Source organism: Apodemus sylvaticus, chromosome 8 (assembly GCF_947179515.1).
Source record: "Apodemus sylvaticus chromosome 8, mApoSyl1.1, whole genome shotgun sequence".
NCBI lineage: Eukaryota > Metazoa > Chordata > Mammalia > Rodentia > Muridae > Apodemus > Apodemus sylvaticus.
In genome coordinates, this window is record NC_067479.1 from 90,610,121 (window position 1) to 90,625,708 (window position 15,588).

Sequence of the window (15,588 nt, forward strand, 5' to 3'; positions counted from 1 at the left end):
AGTCGCCCCAAGTTTTTGCATGGAGAAGTCATTTGAACAAATCCTTTGGATATGTATAATATATCCCTTAGCGCTGAACCTCCTGCTGTGCCAACCTCCTGTTGAAACCTGATTCTCCAGGGCAGAGGGGCGGGGCTAATACAGAAGGGCCGGGCTACAGGGGCAGGACCAGGACGGAAAACCGAGATTGAGGGCGGGACCTAGAGAAAAGAGGCGGAGCGAAGCCCGGCAGCGCATGCTCGGTGAGGGCTGCCATCCTCGGCAGCGGCCGCCACCGCCCACTTGCAGCTAGAGAGCGAGCTGCAGGCAGTAGCCTAGCGGAGACGGGCCCGGGTGGGCAAGCGTACGGCCATGGCCCCGTGGCTGCAGCTCTGCTCCTTCTTCTTCACTGTCAACGCCTGTCTCAACGGCTCGCAGCTGGCAGTGGCCGCGGGCGGCTCCGGCCGCGCGAGGGGTGCCGACACCTGTGGCTGGAGGGTAAGGCGAAGGCTTCTCCGGGTTCCAGGTTACCTGGGGGCGCGCCGCGCGCGCAGGTGATCGCGCGCAGGAGAGCGGGGGCCGAGGGGTCGCGGGACGCCGGATCTGCGAGCAACAGGGTTCTCAACTTTTCCAGCCCATCCCGTGTCTGGATCCCCGGGCGCGCGTCTGCAGGTCGCGGCCCGGATGAAAGGGGCCGCCGACCCCTGGCTTTGTGTTGTTAATGAGGCGCGGCCGCTGGCTGGGGTCCGACTCCTGAGGGCGGGTGGCTGGGCGGAGGGGCGGGGGCCGTGCGCCCCACCCTTTGTTCCCGGCCCTCTGCCCGGGGGCTGCGCGTCCCGAATTGGAATCTTCCGGGCAGTCTGCAGGATCCGTGCATTTCGGAGCCGGTGTAGGGTTCGTGCCCTGGACCTCCAGTCCACAGCTCAGGGCAGCCAGGGAATGGGACCTGGGGTGTTAGGGAAGGATGCACCCCCTTTCTCGCAGTCGCTTTGTTTCTTTTAGGCAGCGCCGTCACTCAACTTCAACCCAGTCGCCGATTCCTAACTTTTTGAGAAACGCTGCTTCCATTTCAGTCTTTCGTATGGCTATTGGTCCCCCACGCTACCCCTTCCCCCCGCGTCCCAGCTTGAGTTGAGGATGTTTTTTGTGCTCAAAGGGCAGCGAAAGTTTGTTTGCTCCGTCAGGTGTCCCAGACTTGAGACCATGGTGGCTTTCAGACTTTCTCTGGGAACTTGGAAGCCTTCTTCCCTGAGCTGAGTGTTCTTTTGATGCTGTCTCGATGGTGCGGTCTCCCCCCCCCCCCCCAACCCCCCGGCCTCCCCCTCCCCTCCCGTCTGCGGACTTTGAACTTCCGAACTTCCGAACTTCCCATAGAGACAAGGCTCGCTGCAGGTCTGGCCACTCACACCTTCAACCCTATTGTGAGAACACAGGCTTTGCACTCGGGTAGCCAGGAGCTTGTTTCCTTACCTAGAAAGAGGCAAGAGGGGGTGGGCGTGTTGTTACTGATTTCCCCATGGCTAAGGGATGCATCGGCTACATCGGAGCAGTTTGCTTAGACTAACGTTGACTTATATTTTTCCATGGAAAAGTCTGTACAGTCTCAGTCCAGACAAGACCCAGGACGTGACACCTCTTAGGGACACTTGGCTTGCTTGCTTCACTTTTAGAGGATATCACGGTTCAGAAAACCAGGTGTGAGCCAGGCAGCTATGGTCCTGTTATGCTTTGTGAACGCTGTTTTTTCTTCCCGTTGAAGCCTCACCATTTCTTACTGTTCCCTTGCAGTAAAACATCACTGTTAGTTTTAACAGATTCCAGATTTCTTTACAGTGATCTCACCGCTGACCTATCGATTTTTAGAAGAGTTCAAATCTGGACTGGTATCGGCTGTTGCTGCCTTTCTAGTAGTAGCCTAGAATACTTGTAAAGTTTTAATATTGGGTCTGTGGTGGTCTCTGAAGAGGCCAAAGCGGTGTTTGTGTTCGGTAGGAATGTATCTCTCGCCGGGCAGTGGTGGCACGCGTGCCTTTAAACCCAGCACTCGGGAGGCAGAGGCAGGCGGATTTCTGAGTTCGAGGCCAGCCTGGTCTACAGAGTGAGTTCCAGGACAGCCAGGACTATACAGAGAAAACAGTGTCTCGCCCCTCCTCCCCCCAAAAAAGTATCCCTCGATATGACACGCCAACCCGCGCCCCCATTCCGACCTCTTGGGAGTGATCTCAGCAGCTCTTATCCTGCGCCCACAGTCTTTTCCTCGGGTCATCATCCCCCTTCCTGGATGAGCCTGGGAGCTTCTGGGCCTTGTTGGTTCCAGACGTGCTTTCCCCTGGCGCGGCGGCAACTTCTATAAATTGCCTGCTTGGCACCTACCTGTGAGAGTAGGCTCAGCTTACCCTTTCATACCCATCTTTCCCGTCCCTCCCTGTTACCTAGCTTGTGATTCCTTTCACACCGCTAGGGTGTACTTCATTCTCTCCTGCCTTGGGAGCTCTGTTTGGCTTTTACATCCAGCTCATGGGATGCCTCTTTCGGGAAGCCGTCCCAGAATGCCATGCCTTTTCCTCTGGTGCTCGACAGTTTTATGTGTTTTATTTCCTTGGTGGCCACAAAGCCAGAAGCCCAATAAATCTTGGTTGAGGACATGTAGACTCTGTAACCCTTCTGTAAAATCCTATATTAAATGATTTGAAGAATCAAGAGAGTTGAGGCTGGGGCTGTAATCCCAGCTACTGGGGTGGTTGGGGCAGCAGAATCAACAGTTTTGGGCCTGCCTAACTAAATAGAGAGTGAGTGTTAGGACTAGCCTGGGCAACTTAGAGAGACTGTCCCAAAAAGTAAAGAAAATGTAAAACGAGAGTTGGGGAGATATAACTCAGCCGTGGAGTGTGTGTGTGTGTGTGTGTGTGTGTGTGTGTGAGTGAGTGATACGCCTGAAGTCTGGGTTCAGTCTTGAGGTAGTGGTCGGCAGTCGAGATCTTAGCACCGTGCTTCTGAGTGCTGTGTCTTGGGTATTTGAGTCACTTCTGCCTCTCTAACCAAATCTGTTACTCAGCCTGTGGATGTTGGGTCTGTATAAATAAATGATAAATAAAATAACTAAAGAATAAGGGTCAAAGACTGAGGCAAGAGGCTAACTGTGAGTTAAAAAAAAAAAGAAAGAAAGAAAGAAAAAGGAAAAAAAAAAAGGAAGCAGGCAGAGAAAAGGCTGGGAAGGAGCGTAGAACTGTAGCCCAGGGGCTGGAGAGATGGCTCAGTGGTTAAGAGCACCGACTGCTCTTCTGAACGTCCTGAGTTCAAATCCCAGCAACCACATGGTGGCTCACAACTATCTGTAACAAGATCTGACACCCTCTTCTGGTGTGTCTGAAGACAGCTACAGTACTTACATATAATAAATAAATCTTTAAAAAAAAAAAAAAGAACTGTAGCCCACTGGTAGAGTGCTCGCCTGGCATCTAGCATCCTCTGGGGTCTGGAGCCATTCCCCATTGCTTAGAGGGTAAGAAGGAGAAGGAGTGAAGGTGATGGGAGTGGCTTATAGCCTCTCAGCTCTCAGACTTAGAGGTAAGCGGATCTCTGTGAGTTCAAGGCCAGCTTGCCCTATATATGGAGTTCCAGCCAACCAAGGATATGTACACTCATACCCTACCGTACGGGCTGGTTCTGTGTGTCAAGCTGACACAGGCTGGAGTTATCACAGAGTAAGGAACTTCAGTTGGGGAAGTGCCTCCATGAGATCCAGCTGTGGGGCATTTTCTCAATTAGTGATCAAGAGGGGGGAGGGCCCCTTGTGGGTGGTGCCATCCCTGGGCTGGTGCTCTTGGGTTCTATAAAAAAGCAGACTGAGCAAGCCAGGGGAAGCAAGCCAGTAGGAAACATCTCTCCGTGGCCTCTGCACCAGCTCCTGCTTCCTGACCTGCTAGAGTTCCAGTCCTGACTTCCTTTAGTGATGAACAGCAGTGTGGAAGGTGTAAGCTGAATAAACCCTTTCCTCCCCAACTTGCTTCTTGGTCATGATGTTTGTGCAGGAATAGAAACCCTGACAAAGACAAACCCTACCTCAAACAAGAGTGAGGGTAAATTATATGTGATATGAACAGAAGTGGGGTCTTGAGTTTCTCTTAGAACCTTAAACCTCGAAGCATGGGGGAGGGGCAGGGCCTGGATGCTAGAGAACAAATGAGTGAACGCTCCCTTAATCTCCCTGGGGCATTTGGGCCAGAAATGCAGGCCCCTAGAGGACTGGATACTTTCCCAGGAGAGCTGCTCTCAGGGCCAGGAGCCAGCCTGGTTTAAGTGGTCAGGTTTCACAACCTCCCTATTACTCGTGGGGTAATTAAGGAACTGATACCATCTCGGACACAGGTCAGTGTTTTAGAAATGAGCTGTGGGCACACTTCCTCAACTACTTGAAGGAAAAAAAAGTCTCATGGCCTTTGCCAGGTGAAGTTGTGCCTTGAATGATCAATATTGTTTTTTCAAAGGAGTTACAGTTTATGAAGCTTTTGGAAGTGCTGGCAGGCAGATTGACACTGGCTCAACCCTTTCCCATTTCCTTGATTATTTTTTCAATGTGTGTGTGTTTTATTTCATTGATTTACTGGATTAAGCAGTGCAGGTGTGTGCTCCTGTGGATGCCAGGGGTTGTCAGGTGGCCTGTTCTATTACTTTGTTTTATTCCCCCGACTCAAGATCTCTCTCCGAACCCGGGTCTAGACTGGCAGCTAGCAAGTGCTGGTGATCCTCCTGTCTCTGCCTCCCACAATTACTCACGGTGACATAGTCACACAAGTATGGGCGGCCAAGTTTGACTTTTTATAGGGTGGTAGGGATTGGAGCTTGGGTCTCCTTGTCTGCCCAGTAAGTGCTTGTACCCTTTAAACCCTCTCTCTAGCCCCTACTCTTCCTTTTTGATGGCAAATTTGTTCTGTCCGTGATGGGTAACCTCGTGCCTTAATATGTCAGTCCCTTGTGCCGAGAGGTTCGCAAACTTCCCCCATTGTCTTGCTAAGAAGAAGGAATTCCAAAGCCAGGCATATTGTCTATACTCCATACACTTGGGAGGCAAAACAAGAGGACCAAGAGTTCAAGGCTAGCGTGGAGGCCATGTTGTGAGATCTGGGCTAACATGAATTATTACGTAATGACATCCTATCTTAAAAAGCAAGCAGGCAAGTGAACAAACAAACAACCTAAAAAATCCATTCTCACAAATTTCTGTTTAGTAGCTTTTCCTGTGAGCTGTTTCTTGTCTCCTACCCTAGATGGGGTACATATTTCCTGGTCTATTGTGTCTGAACTACTATTTCTAAACGTCTTCCCCCGAAAGAGTGTCTTCAGCAATTCGGAAACTATGTTGGCACCATCTTTACGGTGAAGTACAAGTTTCCCATTTAAGGAAAATACTTCATCTCCAAAGGTAGAAAAGAATAGGGTGGTATTGGGGTGTGTGTGTTGGGGGGTGAGGGTTCCAGCTGGTTAAAATTTAGGCGCCCGATAAAAGTCCAATCCAAGAATTCTCCCTGGCCGAGAGCCCAGGAGTGTTTATTTGATTCCGAATTGGATGCGTTTCCATCCACTTGCAGCTCCTGGCTCTTAAACCCCACGTCAGGTCTTCTCGTTCTGTGGTGGACCGCATCACAGATGCTCTGGTGTCCCTTACAGAATTCTTAGTTAAAAATGATTTCAGTTTCGGGTTGACATATTTCTTTTAGAGCCATTTTGATGAGAGGTCAGTGTTGTCTTCCAGCCCTTTGCTAGTTTGATTAGGAACCTGCCTGGTCTTTGTTTTCTTCCTTCTCTTCATCCCTCATCCATCCAACCCTGCAGCTCCTGACGGACCTGGACCACTGATTATAAACTCAGCCATTCAGCCAGAGAGTGCAGCTCGGAGCATTGTTTCTTTCCAAAGGTGGTTTCTCAAAGATATATCCAGAAGCTTCTGGTATCAAAATTACCTTAGGAACTTGTTGGAATGAAGGTTCAAGGTTAATGGGCCCTGACAGAGAGTATGGTACAGCCCAGGAGCTAGCATCCTAGGGTAAGATGATTCTGGTGCTATCTCAGTGGCCAGACACATCGCTGTAGTGACAAGGTCTCCGAAGTTAGAAAAGGAAAAATACTAAATATTTAACAACTAGTCACATTGGCTTTCAATTATTTCCCTGGACTTAGACACACAGCCACTTTGTCAGAAGTCTACCAGTAGTGAGGCTGTTTGGGGGAGTCCAGGGTTGTGTTTCTGGGGAGTTAGTTAGGCAGGGCATCCTGGCTTGGGTGGGGTCCTCTGGTCTAAGGCTACAGAGGAGGCCAGGAGAGCCCATGACACTTCCACTGGGTTCCTCTCCAAACAGCTGGGTTTGTCTGGAAAACTGTCTGTGGAGGGAGTAGAACAGGATCCAAATCTCTCTTGGCAGTTCAGACCTGACAGACAGCCTCCCTACAAAGGAAAGAACGGCTCATGCCTTCTTCAGGCTTTTTTAAGTTGAGTATTTTTTTCATGCTTCATTTGGCTTAAAATGTGTTGGGTGGTTTTTTTGCGCTCAAGCCCCCTTTCCCTCATCTGTCCCTGAACTTTTCACTCACCGTGCCCCAGCAACCCTCCACCCCCCACCCCTCCACCCCCACCCCAGCCGCCGCCTGCCCCCATGCCCCCACGCCCAGCAGATGTCTGCTGCTGCTGGGGCCACTCCATCAACAATTTTATTGTCCTCTTTCATTCCCGACGGCCTCTTGTGCCTGCTGGTGATGGATGGCTTTTCAGGCTCCTGGAAGCTGGGGGCCCCCACCTGCCATTTGTAAGAGTATGGGGCGGGGCATGGGGGCGGGACATGGGGGGCGATGGAAGGCTAGTTCAGGTACCCATGGCAGCTCACCGGCCTCTATATGTACTCTGGACAGACTTCTCTCCTTCTGCATCTGCACTTTGGCCATTCAGCCTTCCCCAGATGTGGAATGTCACGGCTTTCAGTCTGGAGCTATCTCTGCTTCCAAGGGGGGGCGGGTGTGCAGGCTTGCCCAGCCAGTGGGAGGCATTCGCTGCCCTTTAGGGCAGTGTTTATCTTTGGCTGGCAGGAAGTTCTGAATGGTCCTGACACAGGATTAGGTGACTGATGGTCCTAAGGCACATTGTCTCCTCGGGCCCAGGCCTTTGAAGCTCCTTCTGGTGGGAAGTGAAGAGACTATTTGCTCTGTTAAAAAGCCTTGGTATTTCCTCTGTTTAACCACAGGCCACTTCCCCTTTGCTACTCAGGACCCGGCAGGGGCCATCAGCTGATTGAAAAGACACAAGTCCTGGATAGATCCTTCTGAAGCAACTAGTCTTCCTGCTGCTGATGGCTAGGGCAAGTCGAGGACTCTGCTATGTAGTTCCTTGTCCTTTTCAAAATTTAGCCAGTAGACATAATTTATACTTAAAGTCCTGAATGCATTAGTGGGCCTTTTTTTGTTGTTGTTTGGTTGGTTTTTTTTTGTTTGTTTTTTGAGACAGGGTTTCTCTGTGTGGTCCTGGCTGTCCTGGAACTCACTATGTAGACCAGGCTAGCCTCGAACTCAGAAATCCACCTGCCTCTGCCTCCCAAGTGCTGGAATTAAAGGCGTGCACCACACTGCCCGGCAAGTGGGCCCTTTTAAAATGAGGGAAACCCAAATTAGAAATTAAATTTGGAGTGTGTTTTTATCTCTGTATGGCTAGTCAACGCAGGTCAGTCAACAGACTTGATCAGTTTTTTAAAATGATTTATTTATTTTTATTCTATGTGCATTAGTGTTTTGCCTACATATGTGTCTGTGTGTGAGGGTGTCTGATCCTCTGGAGTTATATGCCATTGTAAACTGCCATGTGGGTGCTGGGGATTAAACCCGGGTAGGTCTAGAAAAGCAGCCAGTGCTCTTAACCACTGAGCAGTTGCTCAAGCTTTCAGCAGATTTTCTTAATTGTGCTTAAGAAGGGCACAGTGTCCAGTCATAGATACCACACCGTGCTAGACACTCTGCCACTGTGTGTACTTGGGTCTCCATGTGCAGAAATCCATGGGAGAAGTTTGCAGTTTGAGACACTCTAGTTCTTTTTCTAGCATTATCTTGAAGAAGGTTTAATTAATAACACAAGTCAGGAAACTAAAAATGGAACAACTTAAAATTGTAACAAAGCGAGAATTAAAATTTTGGCTGGATCCTGCTTTTGTGAAGGGTCTGAAAACTAACTTAGTCACTCTCTTGCAGAGACTACTGTTTCAACATTTACAACTCTGTTGTTCAAAGTATTCATTTAAAAAGGGCTTCCCTTTTTCTTTGGTTCCTTGTTTGGAAATGTTGGGGGAAGGTGGATATAGCTAATTAAGGCTACAACATTTAAAAGGGGAGACTTAATAGGTACCATCTGTCCTTAACAAATCACTGACTAGATGACAAAATGAAGCTGTGATGTGAATGCACATGAAATTCTCCTTTGAAACATGGAGGCTGGCCTATACATTTTCTGGTTTAATAGTGTAATGAAAACTACCTCAACTGTGCATGTTTACAGAGTCCAATGCTAAATGTCATAGTTAGGCACGGCTTTACAGGGGGAGTGGTTGCTATTGTTGGAAGTCTGATACTGTAGAACTGGGTTGTGCCTTTCACTGCTTTAAATCTGACTTAAGAGACATTAGCATGAGGCTTTGCATCAAAACTATTACATTGAAGTTACTAGAAAAGCCATGAAATATTGAAGTATCAGCTTTGTAAAGAGAATATAAATTGGTAGATAACATTAATTAAGATGTTTAAATGAATATTTACATGTCCCATTAAGCAAACACATCTTTTTTTTTTTAAAAGATTTATTTATTTATTTTATGTATCCTTGCTGTGTTCAGACACACCAGAAGAGGGTGTCAGATCTCATTACAGATGGTTGTGAGCCACCATGTGGTTGCTGGGAATTGAACTCAGGACCTCTGGAAGAGCAGTCGTGCTCTTAACCGCTAAGCTATCTCTCCACAAGCACATCTTCTAATGAACCTTTTGGAAATCATGAATGATTCAGCTTTAAATACAACTCCCACCCACCTCCAGCTAAAAAGAAATGACAGAGGGTAGAGTGGTTCAGTGGTAGAGGTCTTGCTTGGTATGGGCGCGTATACACACACACACACACACACACACACATACACATTATATTCTTAAAGCCTAAAAAGAGATTTTCCAAGGGTTCTGTTTTGCCCATTTTGTGTATTTTCCTCGGTGTTGAATAGTAACCCTTTACAGAACTTTGGCTGTGGCCCCAGATTTCTTCTCTGAGCTGGGCCACTCTATTCAGGAGTGCGAGGGTTGAGAGGAGTGTATGTGGGGAGGTTTTCTTTGAGTGAAAAGGTGTATTTTCTTAAGATGGGCCATATGGTTTAAAAACTTTGCCCCTGGGATTTTATTCCATCCAGGTGATTTCTGGTTCCTGCTCCCCACAACCCCACCTTTGCAGTACAATGAAGGCCAAATGTAGGAGCAGTCTGCCTGCATTCCCTGCTGGGTGACAGTTTGTGGCCTCCCTCTGGAGTGTACGCGTTTGCTGTTGGTGGAACACTCACATTCTCCTGGTTAGAATTTATTGTAACTGCTCAGTATCCTAAACTCTAAAAGAAGACGTGCTTGGAGGCAAGAGTTCTTCTTCCTCCTTCTCTCCCTCCTCCTCCCCACTCTTCTTCTAGTTTGTTTATTTGTTTTTGTTTTTATAGGCAGAGACTTTTCTACCTAAAACCACCCAAGTGTTACCATGTTGTACCACAGTGCCGGAATGTGTCCCCAAAGAGAGGACCATGGTCCTGTGGAAGGGATGGTTTCTGAGCCTACAGCTCCAGCCTTTGCTCCTTCTGCACCATCCTGCTAATTTTAGAGAAACAGGTCCCCTGCTCCTCAGGCTGTGGTGACCCCTGCAAAGCAATTTAATGGCAAGAGACATCTTGGAAGCAACTCTGGCATCTTGTTCTGCCTCAGTTTCCCCAGCTTTAGAGGAGGCCCGTCTTTCTCAGTGCAGCTTCTCTGGATGTAGATTTTACCTGTGCTCACAAAGCTTGCATTTGATAAAGTCAACCGACCTAGTCTCCACCCTCCAGATTAGTGAGAATGCAGCCAAGCCGTGTTTGCAGCCCAGGCTAGCCTGTAACTCACTGAGTAGCCTAAGATGTCTCAAAGTCCAAAAACCTCCAGCGTCCTGAGTCCTGATAATACAGGTATACACCACCAAGCCAGGACTTGAGTAGCAGGTGTTGTTACAGGAGAGCCAGCCACATCTTGTGGTGCTTTCGAGAAAAGGAGTGTTGGGACTGTTCTTCATCCCCTGTGCCAAGGATGAGAAAAATGTAAAATATTACTGCCAAGGACCAACTAAATATTCTGGGGTTTTGTTGGGTTTTTTTTGTTCCTTGTTTTTTGTTTTGTTTTTTTGTTTTTTTGCACCTTAGTAGTGGCTCTCACTCCTGAAAACATTCTTTATAAAAGAGGTGCAGATCTCATTTTGTCGTGATAGTCCCCCTCCCGTGAATTCGGCTCAGTTTTCTGAGGTCACATGATGGCCTGTGAACATCAGAGGTGCTCCTTGCTTTTCGGGCCAGGCAGGGATTTGCTGGCCAGCTGTGGTAATGAGTTTTTGTGAGCTTTGATTTTCATGCCTCACTTCCCTGTGGGAGGAACTAGATATTTCTGATCTTACCTCTGCTCATATTCAGATCCAGCCAAGCAATCAGTGACTTCCCGGGCTTTTTTGTGGGAGACTGTGGGAAAAGTCCTGGTTGGCTGGCTATGAATTAATGAAATCCTTAGAAGGCTTCACTAAAGATCGCTCCTGTGGTTTGGGAAAAAGAAAAAGAAAAAGAGAGAAAGAAAAAAAGGCACTGCCTTTTAATTTGAGAAAGAGGTCATGGAGTTTTACCAAAATTAAGTAAGAAGAAAGAAACCCAACATCTGGCTGTGCTAGCCAAAGACTGCTTCATGGACGTGGGTTCCCAGTGCGCACCGCCCTGTGGGGCTCACTCCCCAGGCCCCTCCGTGCTGCCCCAGATACTCAGCCTTGCATTGTTCACCCCTTGGGTTTTGAAGTCATTGAGAGACAGGAATTCCACTCCCCACCGCTTTTCACTTGAGTGCATTTCCGGTCCGTCCCCTGAGCTGTCTTCTTTTTCTTAGTCCGTGGGTTTTAAGTGCATAGTGTTTCTAGTTGGCCAGGTCTAGTGTGATCCTTGGCTTTTATCCTAGTTAAAAAGGATAGACTAGATGATGCTGGGGGGGCGGGAGTGGGGCCGAAGGTGGGAGTGGGATGTTGAAGAGCTCTAAAACATTTTTAAAATTAGTAGGAATTCTGATAAGAGAGCGAGCCAGAAATGGCTGGAGAGTTCTAGGAAAGGCAGAGGATTTATTTGCAAGTGACCTATGACTTTTAAGAGCAAGAAGGTTTAAAAGCTGACAGGTACAGTACCGTACACCTCTAATCCTAGAAGTAGGGCCTTAGGAGGCCAGCCTCACCGACACCCAGCCTGAACCACACAGAGAAATCTTGACAAAATCAATGCAGAAATCAAATAAAAGCAGAAACAATATCTTAAGTGTGTTATATATATATATACCACCCCCAGCTACGTGAATGATAAGCCAGTTTGTGTTTTTATTTAAAAATATACAACAAGCATTCGTTTGGTGTTATCTGCATTCACATTAAATTTTCTTTTTCTTTCTTTCTTCCTTTCTTTCTTCCTCCTCCTCCTCTTCCTCCTTCTCCTGCTTGTTTTTCAACACAGTTCTCTCTCTTTACAACACAGTGTAGCCCTGGCTGTCCTGGAACTCACTCTATAGACCAGGCTGGCCTGGAACTTAGAGATCCAATTGCCTCTGCCTCCTAAATGTTGGGATTAAAGGTGTGTGCCCCCACCTTTAGTTATTTTCCTTTTTAATATTAGTATTTTGATGATAAATATGTAGGTATCTGCAACCAGCCATCTGTATGCGGGGGTGGGGGTGGGGGTTGCGGGGGCCACTGTTGTGTTCTTTATCCACTATTTAGTATTCTGAAATCAACTCTGGGAAGGTGGGCAGAGTAGAAAAGGGGGTGTTTACATCGTTGGGCTGTTTTTATCACCTTTAGCGTGAAAAGTTTCCTTTTGTTCTCATGATCAAGGCCCTGAGCCATCTTTCCAGCCTTGATTATAGATATCAACTGTTAATAGATATGGGAGTTTTCTCAAGTATAAGCAAAAATGTATTCGTTTGTAAATAAGAATGGTTACAGTAAGAGGTCTTTCTAGCAGTTAGGGTTTACATTGTCTTTTTTTTAAATATATGTAGTGTTTTCCATTAGGACTTCTCTTAATTTATTGAACGTCTAAAGGAAGTCAAGGGTGTCCTGGGTTCTCCTGTAACAAACCCTTTCCTGTGCTCTCTGGAAAGTAGCAGCACTCTTTCTCCAGCGCCCTAGGTTTCTGCCCTCACCCGGCTTGTTGCAAATGGTGGTCGATGCTGCCTTCGGTGACTGGGAACAGCAATGTTGAATACCTCACTTTGGCTCCAGCAAGTTCACGGCTGAGTGCTTCTTCACACCGAAATCCAGCCATTTCTTTGTGCTAAGAAAACACTGAACGCTGTTTCCAGCAAGCCTGGTTCACTCAAAACACATCCTCAGAGTCAGTTTCCAGCCTTTTGGAGTGCTGTGATTGCTGTCGCCTGAGTCTTTAAGAGTCTCCTTCACACGGTTTCTTTAGTGTAACTTGAATTACTATCTCCTACCTAATTACATGGCTTTTCTTGCTGGAGTTTGTTCCTCACAGACTTAAGGGCCAAGACCTGTAAAGTTAATATTGGAAAATTTTCAAAGTAAGTTAAAAACGTCAAAAAGTGACACGTTTTTTATTCTTACGGGGTACCAGGGAAACGACAGACAAAACCCTCATCTATTTATTATTCATAAGTCCAGGGGGGACTGAGAGGGCACAGGGAGGCCTGTGTGCCTGGCTGGTTGTTCCAGGACTGGGCCTCCTCCCCTGCTGGCCATGAAATGTCATGCGGAGATGTAATAGTGGGACATTCAGTATCCAGAGAACGGACCTCAGAGCTTCAACTTGCTTTTCACTCTCATTTTCTGGCACCAAGTCTGCGGTCTTCTCAGCAGCCTGACAGTGACAGGCTAGAAAGCAGGGGCTGTTAGGATGCTGACAAGGATGGAGTACAAGCAAGGTCCTGTGGGCCGCCCGGGACCCCTGTGCTGGAATGTCCACCAACACAAAGGCCTTGTGAGGGGCACTCAGGGGGGGCCAGCAGCTTAGCTTGCCCTTGGTGGGCCTGGTTTGTTCTGGTCCCAGGAGAGAGAGAGAGAGAGAGAGAGAGAGAGAGAGAGAGAGAGAGAGAGAGAGAGAGACAGACTTCCTGTTTCCATGGTTACACCATCTCAGGTTTGTTTGGTAGGTCCAGAGTGTAAGGTGCTTTGATTTCAGAATTAACCGTTTCAGTGCAGAAGGAGGCACCGAGGTCAGAGAGCTGGGGCCAGGCATCTGCCCGAGGCTCCATGTTTTCTCTAGGTGAGGAAAGCTCGGGGCAACATTTGCTACAAGTCAAGAGTTTGATTCAGATCCGTGGGTTTTGATTGGGAGCGGCTGGGAGGGATTTCTGGAGCACCTTCTGGTTGTGGCAGCCCAGTGGTGATAGCCCTTGAGTGGGTAGCAGTCCCTTTATGCAGCGCAGCGGGAAGGAGAGTTACCCAGCAGTGAGCAGAGCAGCAGCATCTTCAGTGTTGAAGCTTTTCAGAGCCTTTCAGCTCTCTGCTTCACAGAGACCTGTGGCTTCATAAATCTGCACATGGGATGATTTGCCCCCAGACTCTCCCAGACAGACGATTAAGCTCTGGTGGTGGTGCTCCTTGAAGATAGACTCTGAATGCAACTACTATTTTACATGCAAAAGACTTTTTTCTTTTTCATGCCATAATTTGATCAAAGCAGCCTAACCTGCGTCTCTGTTTTTGTTGCTCACGGATGGTCTGTGGATAACATTACATTTTTTCAGCATGAAACCCAACACTTCAAATCCCTAAAGCAGTCTCAAATTTATGGTTAATAAAAGCATTTATTGTACTGGATGTCATCTGTTATATCACTCTGGGGCTAGAAACTGGCAAGCACTGGACAGGAAATATTTTCATTTCAAATCTCTTCAATCTTATGGTCTAGGGGCAAAAGTGTCTGATTTCAGGAAAGCCACAGTGAATAGCATGGTAATGAATGCATTTTTAGCTGATTAAGCAGGCATTCTCCCCTTGCAAACAGTCTTCCCTCTTTGGCTTGGTGGGGCAAAATAAACATGAGATATTAAATGATAGTATTTTTTTCCCCTCTCGACCGATGTCTTCACTTTGGTCATCTTAAGATTTTAGCATTTTCCAGGAATATCCTGATCAGAGCAGGAACAAACCCAGAGAGACAAACTCCACTGTATCAGGGCCTTTTTGTTACCGCATCTACCTGGCCAGAACCTTCTTTCTTTCTTCTTCTCCTCTTCCTCCCCTCCTTCCTTCTTCCCCTTTCCGATCTTCGTTTCTTTTGAGGTAGTCACCCTATGAAGGCCTGGCTGACCTAGAAATGTAGATCATAGATCACGCTGGGTTGGAATTTGTGTCAACCCCGCCGCCTCTGCTCTCCACCCCAGTGCTAGGGTTGCAGGCCTTGCCTCACTCTGAGCAGAGGTGCTGCCTCTTCTGAATTCCCCTTTTAAGATGGAAATTGGTACCTTGCCCTTGGGATCATGAAGTTAGGAGGAAACTATGTTTCCATTATTGTTGTTTTAAAGGAAGTCTGAAGTTTTATTGTAATCTGAGGCCTGATCCCCCACATCCCACAAGTGAACCTCATGGGTGAGGAGAATTCTCAGCAGATGAAATCTGTGGGATGTTGTATTTAAGCCACTAGACCGTCGTGGGCATGTCCTATGCCTTTGAACATGTCTCCACCATTGTCACTCTTGGACAGGCAGCTAGGTGATCGTAATAAACTTCCTTGTTTTCCATATGAGAAGTCCCTTGCAAAAGAGTCAGGGAAGGATTAAGATGAGACAGAGAAGGTGTAACCTGGAGAGGCTTCTTCCAGAAACCAGAGCTGCAGACAGCGCCCCCCCAACCAGTTGCACTTGCCCCAAGCATCCAAATGAAGTGGGACTTGTGCCACATGCAGCAAAGTACCTGGTGGGGAGGAGGGGGAAGATCAGAGGGCACTTTGCAGATCATTAAACTTAGAAGAGGCACTTATTGAAGAGGTTCCCAGCCTGGCAGAGTACCAGAATCACCTGAGGACCATTCTTGGACCCGAGTGGGGTTGATTCCCAGCTTAGATTAAGCTGTAGACACCTGCTTAAGTGAGATTTCCCAGGCAAGAAGTCAGAATTTTCTTAAATCACCTATCTTATCTCATCTCATCTATCTCATCTGTCTATGTACCTTTCTACCTATCTAATCTATTGATTGATTGATTGATTAATTGGAGATGGGGGGGTTCTTCTGTGTAATAGCCCTGGCTGTCCTGGAACTCATTTTGTAGACCAAGCTGGCCTCAAACTCCGCCTCCAGAGTGCTGGAATTAAAGATGTGCACCACCA

The 15,588-nt window shown here is 47.6% G+C and overlaps 1 protein-coding gene across 2 annotated transcripts in view; it reads left to right on the forward strand.

Moving 5' to 3' along the window:
* Positions 1-280: 280 nt before the first annotated feature.
* Il17rd (interleukin 17 receptor D) overlaps positions 281-15,588 on the forward strand; it is a 66,993-nt gene continuing 51,685 nt past the window's right edge. For both annotated transcript variants that reach the window (XM_052189948.1, XM_052189949.1), the window contains exon 1: positions 281-477. In XM_052189948.1, coding sequence (XP_052045908.1) covers positions 352-477 — 126 coding nt within the window. In that variant the 5' untranslated portion in view covers positions 281-351. The remainder of the gene's footprint in view (positions 478-15,588) is intronic.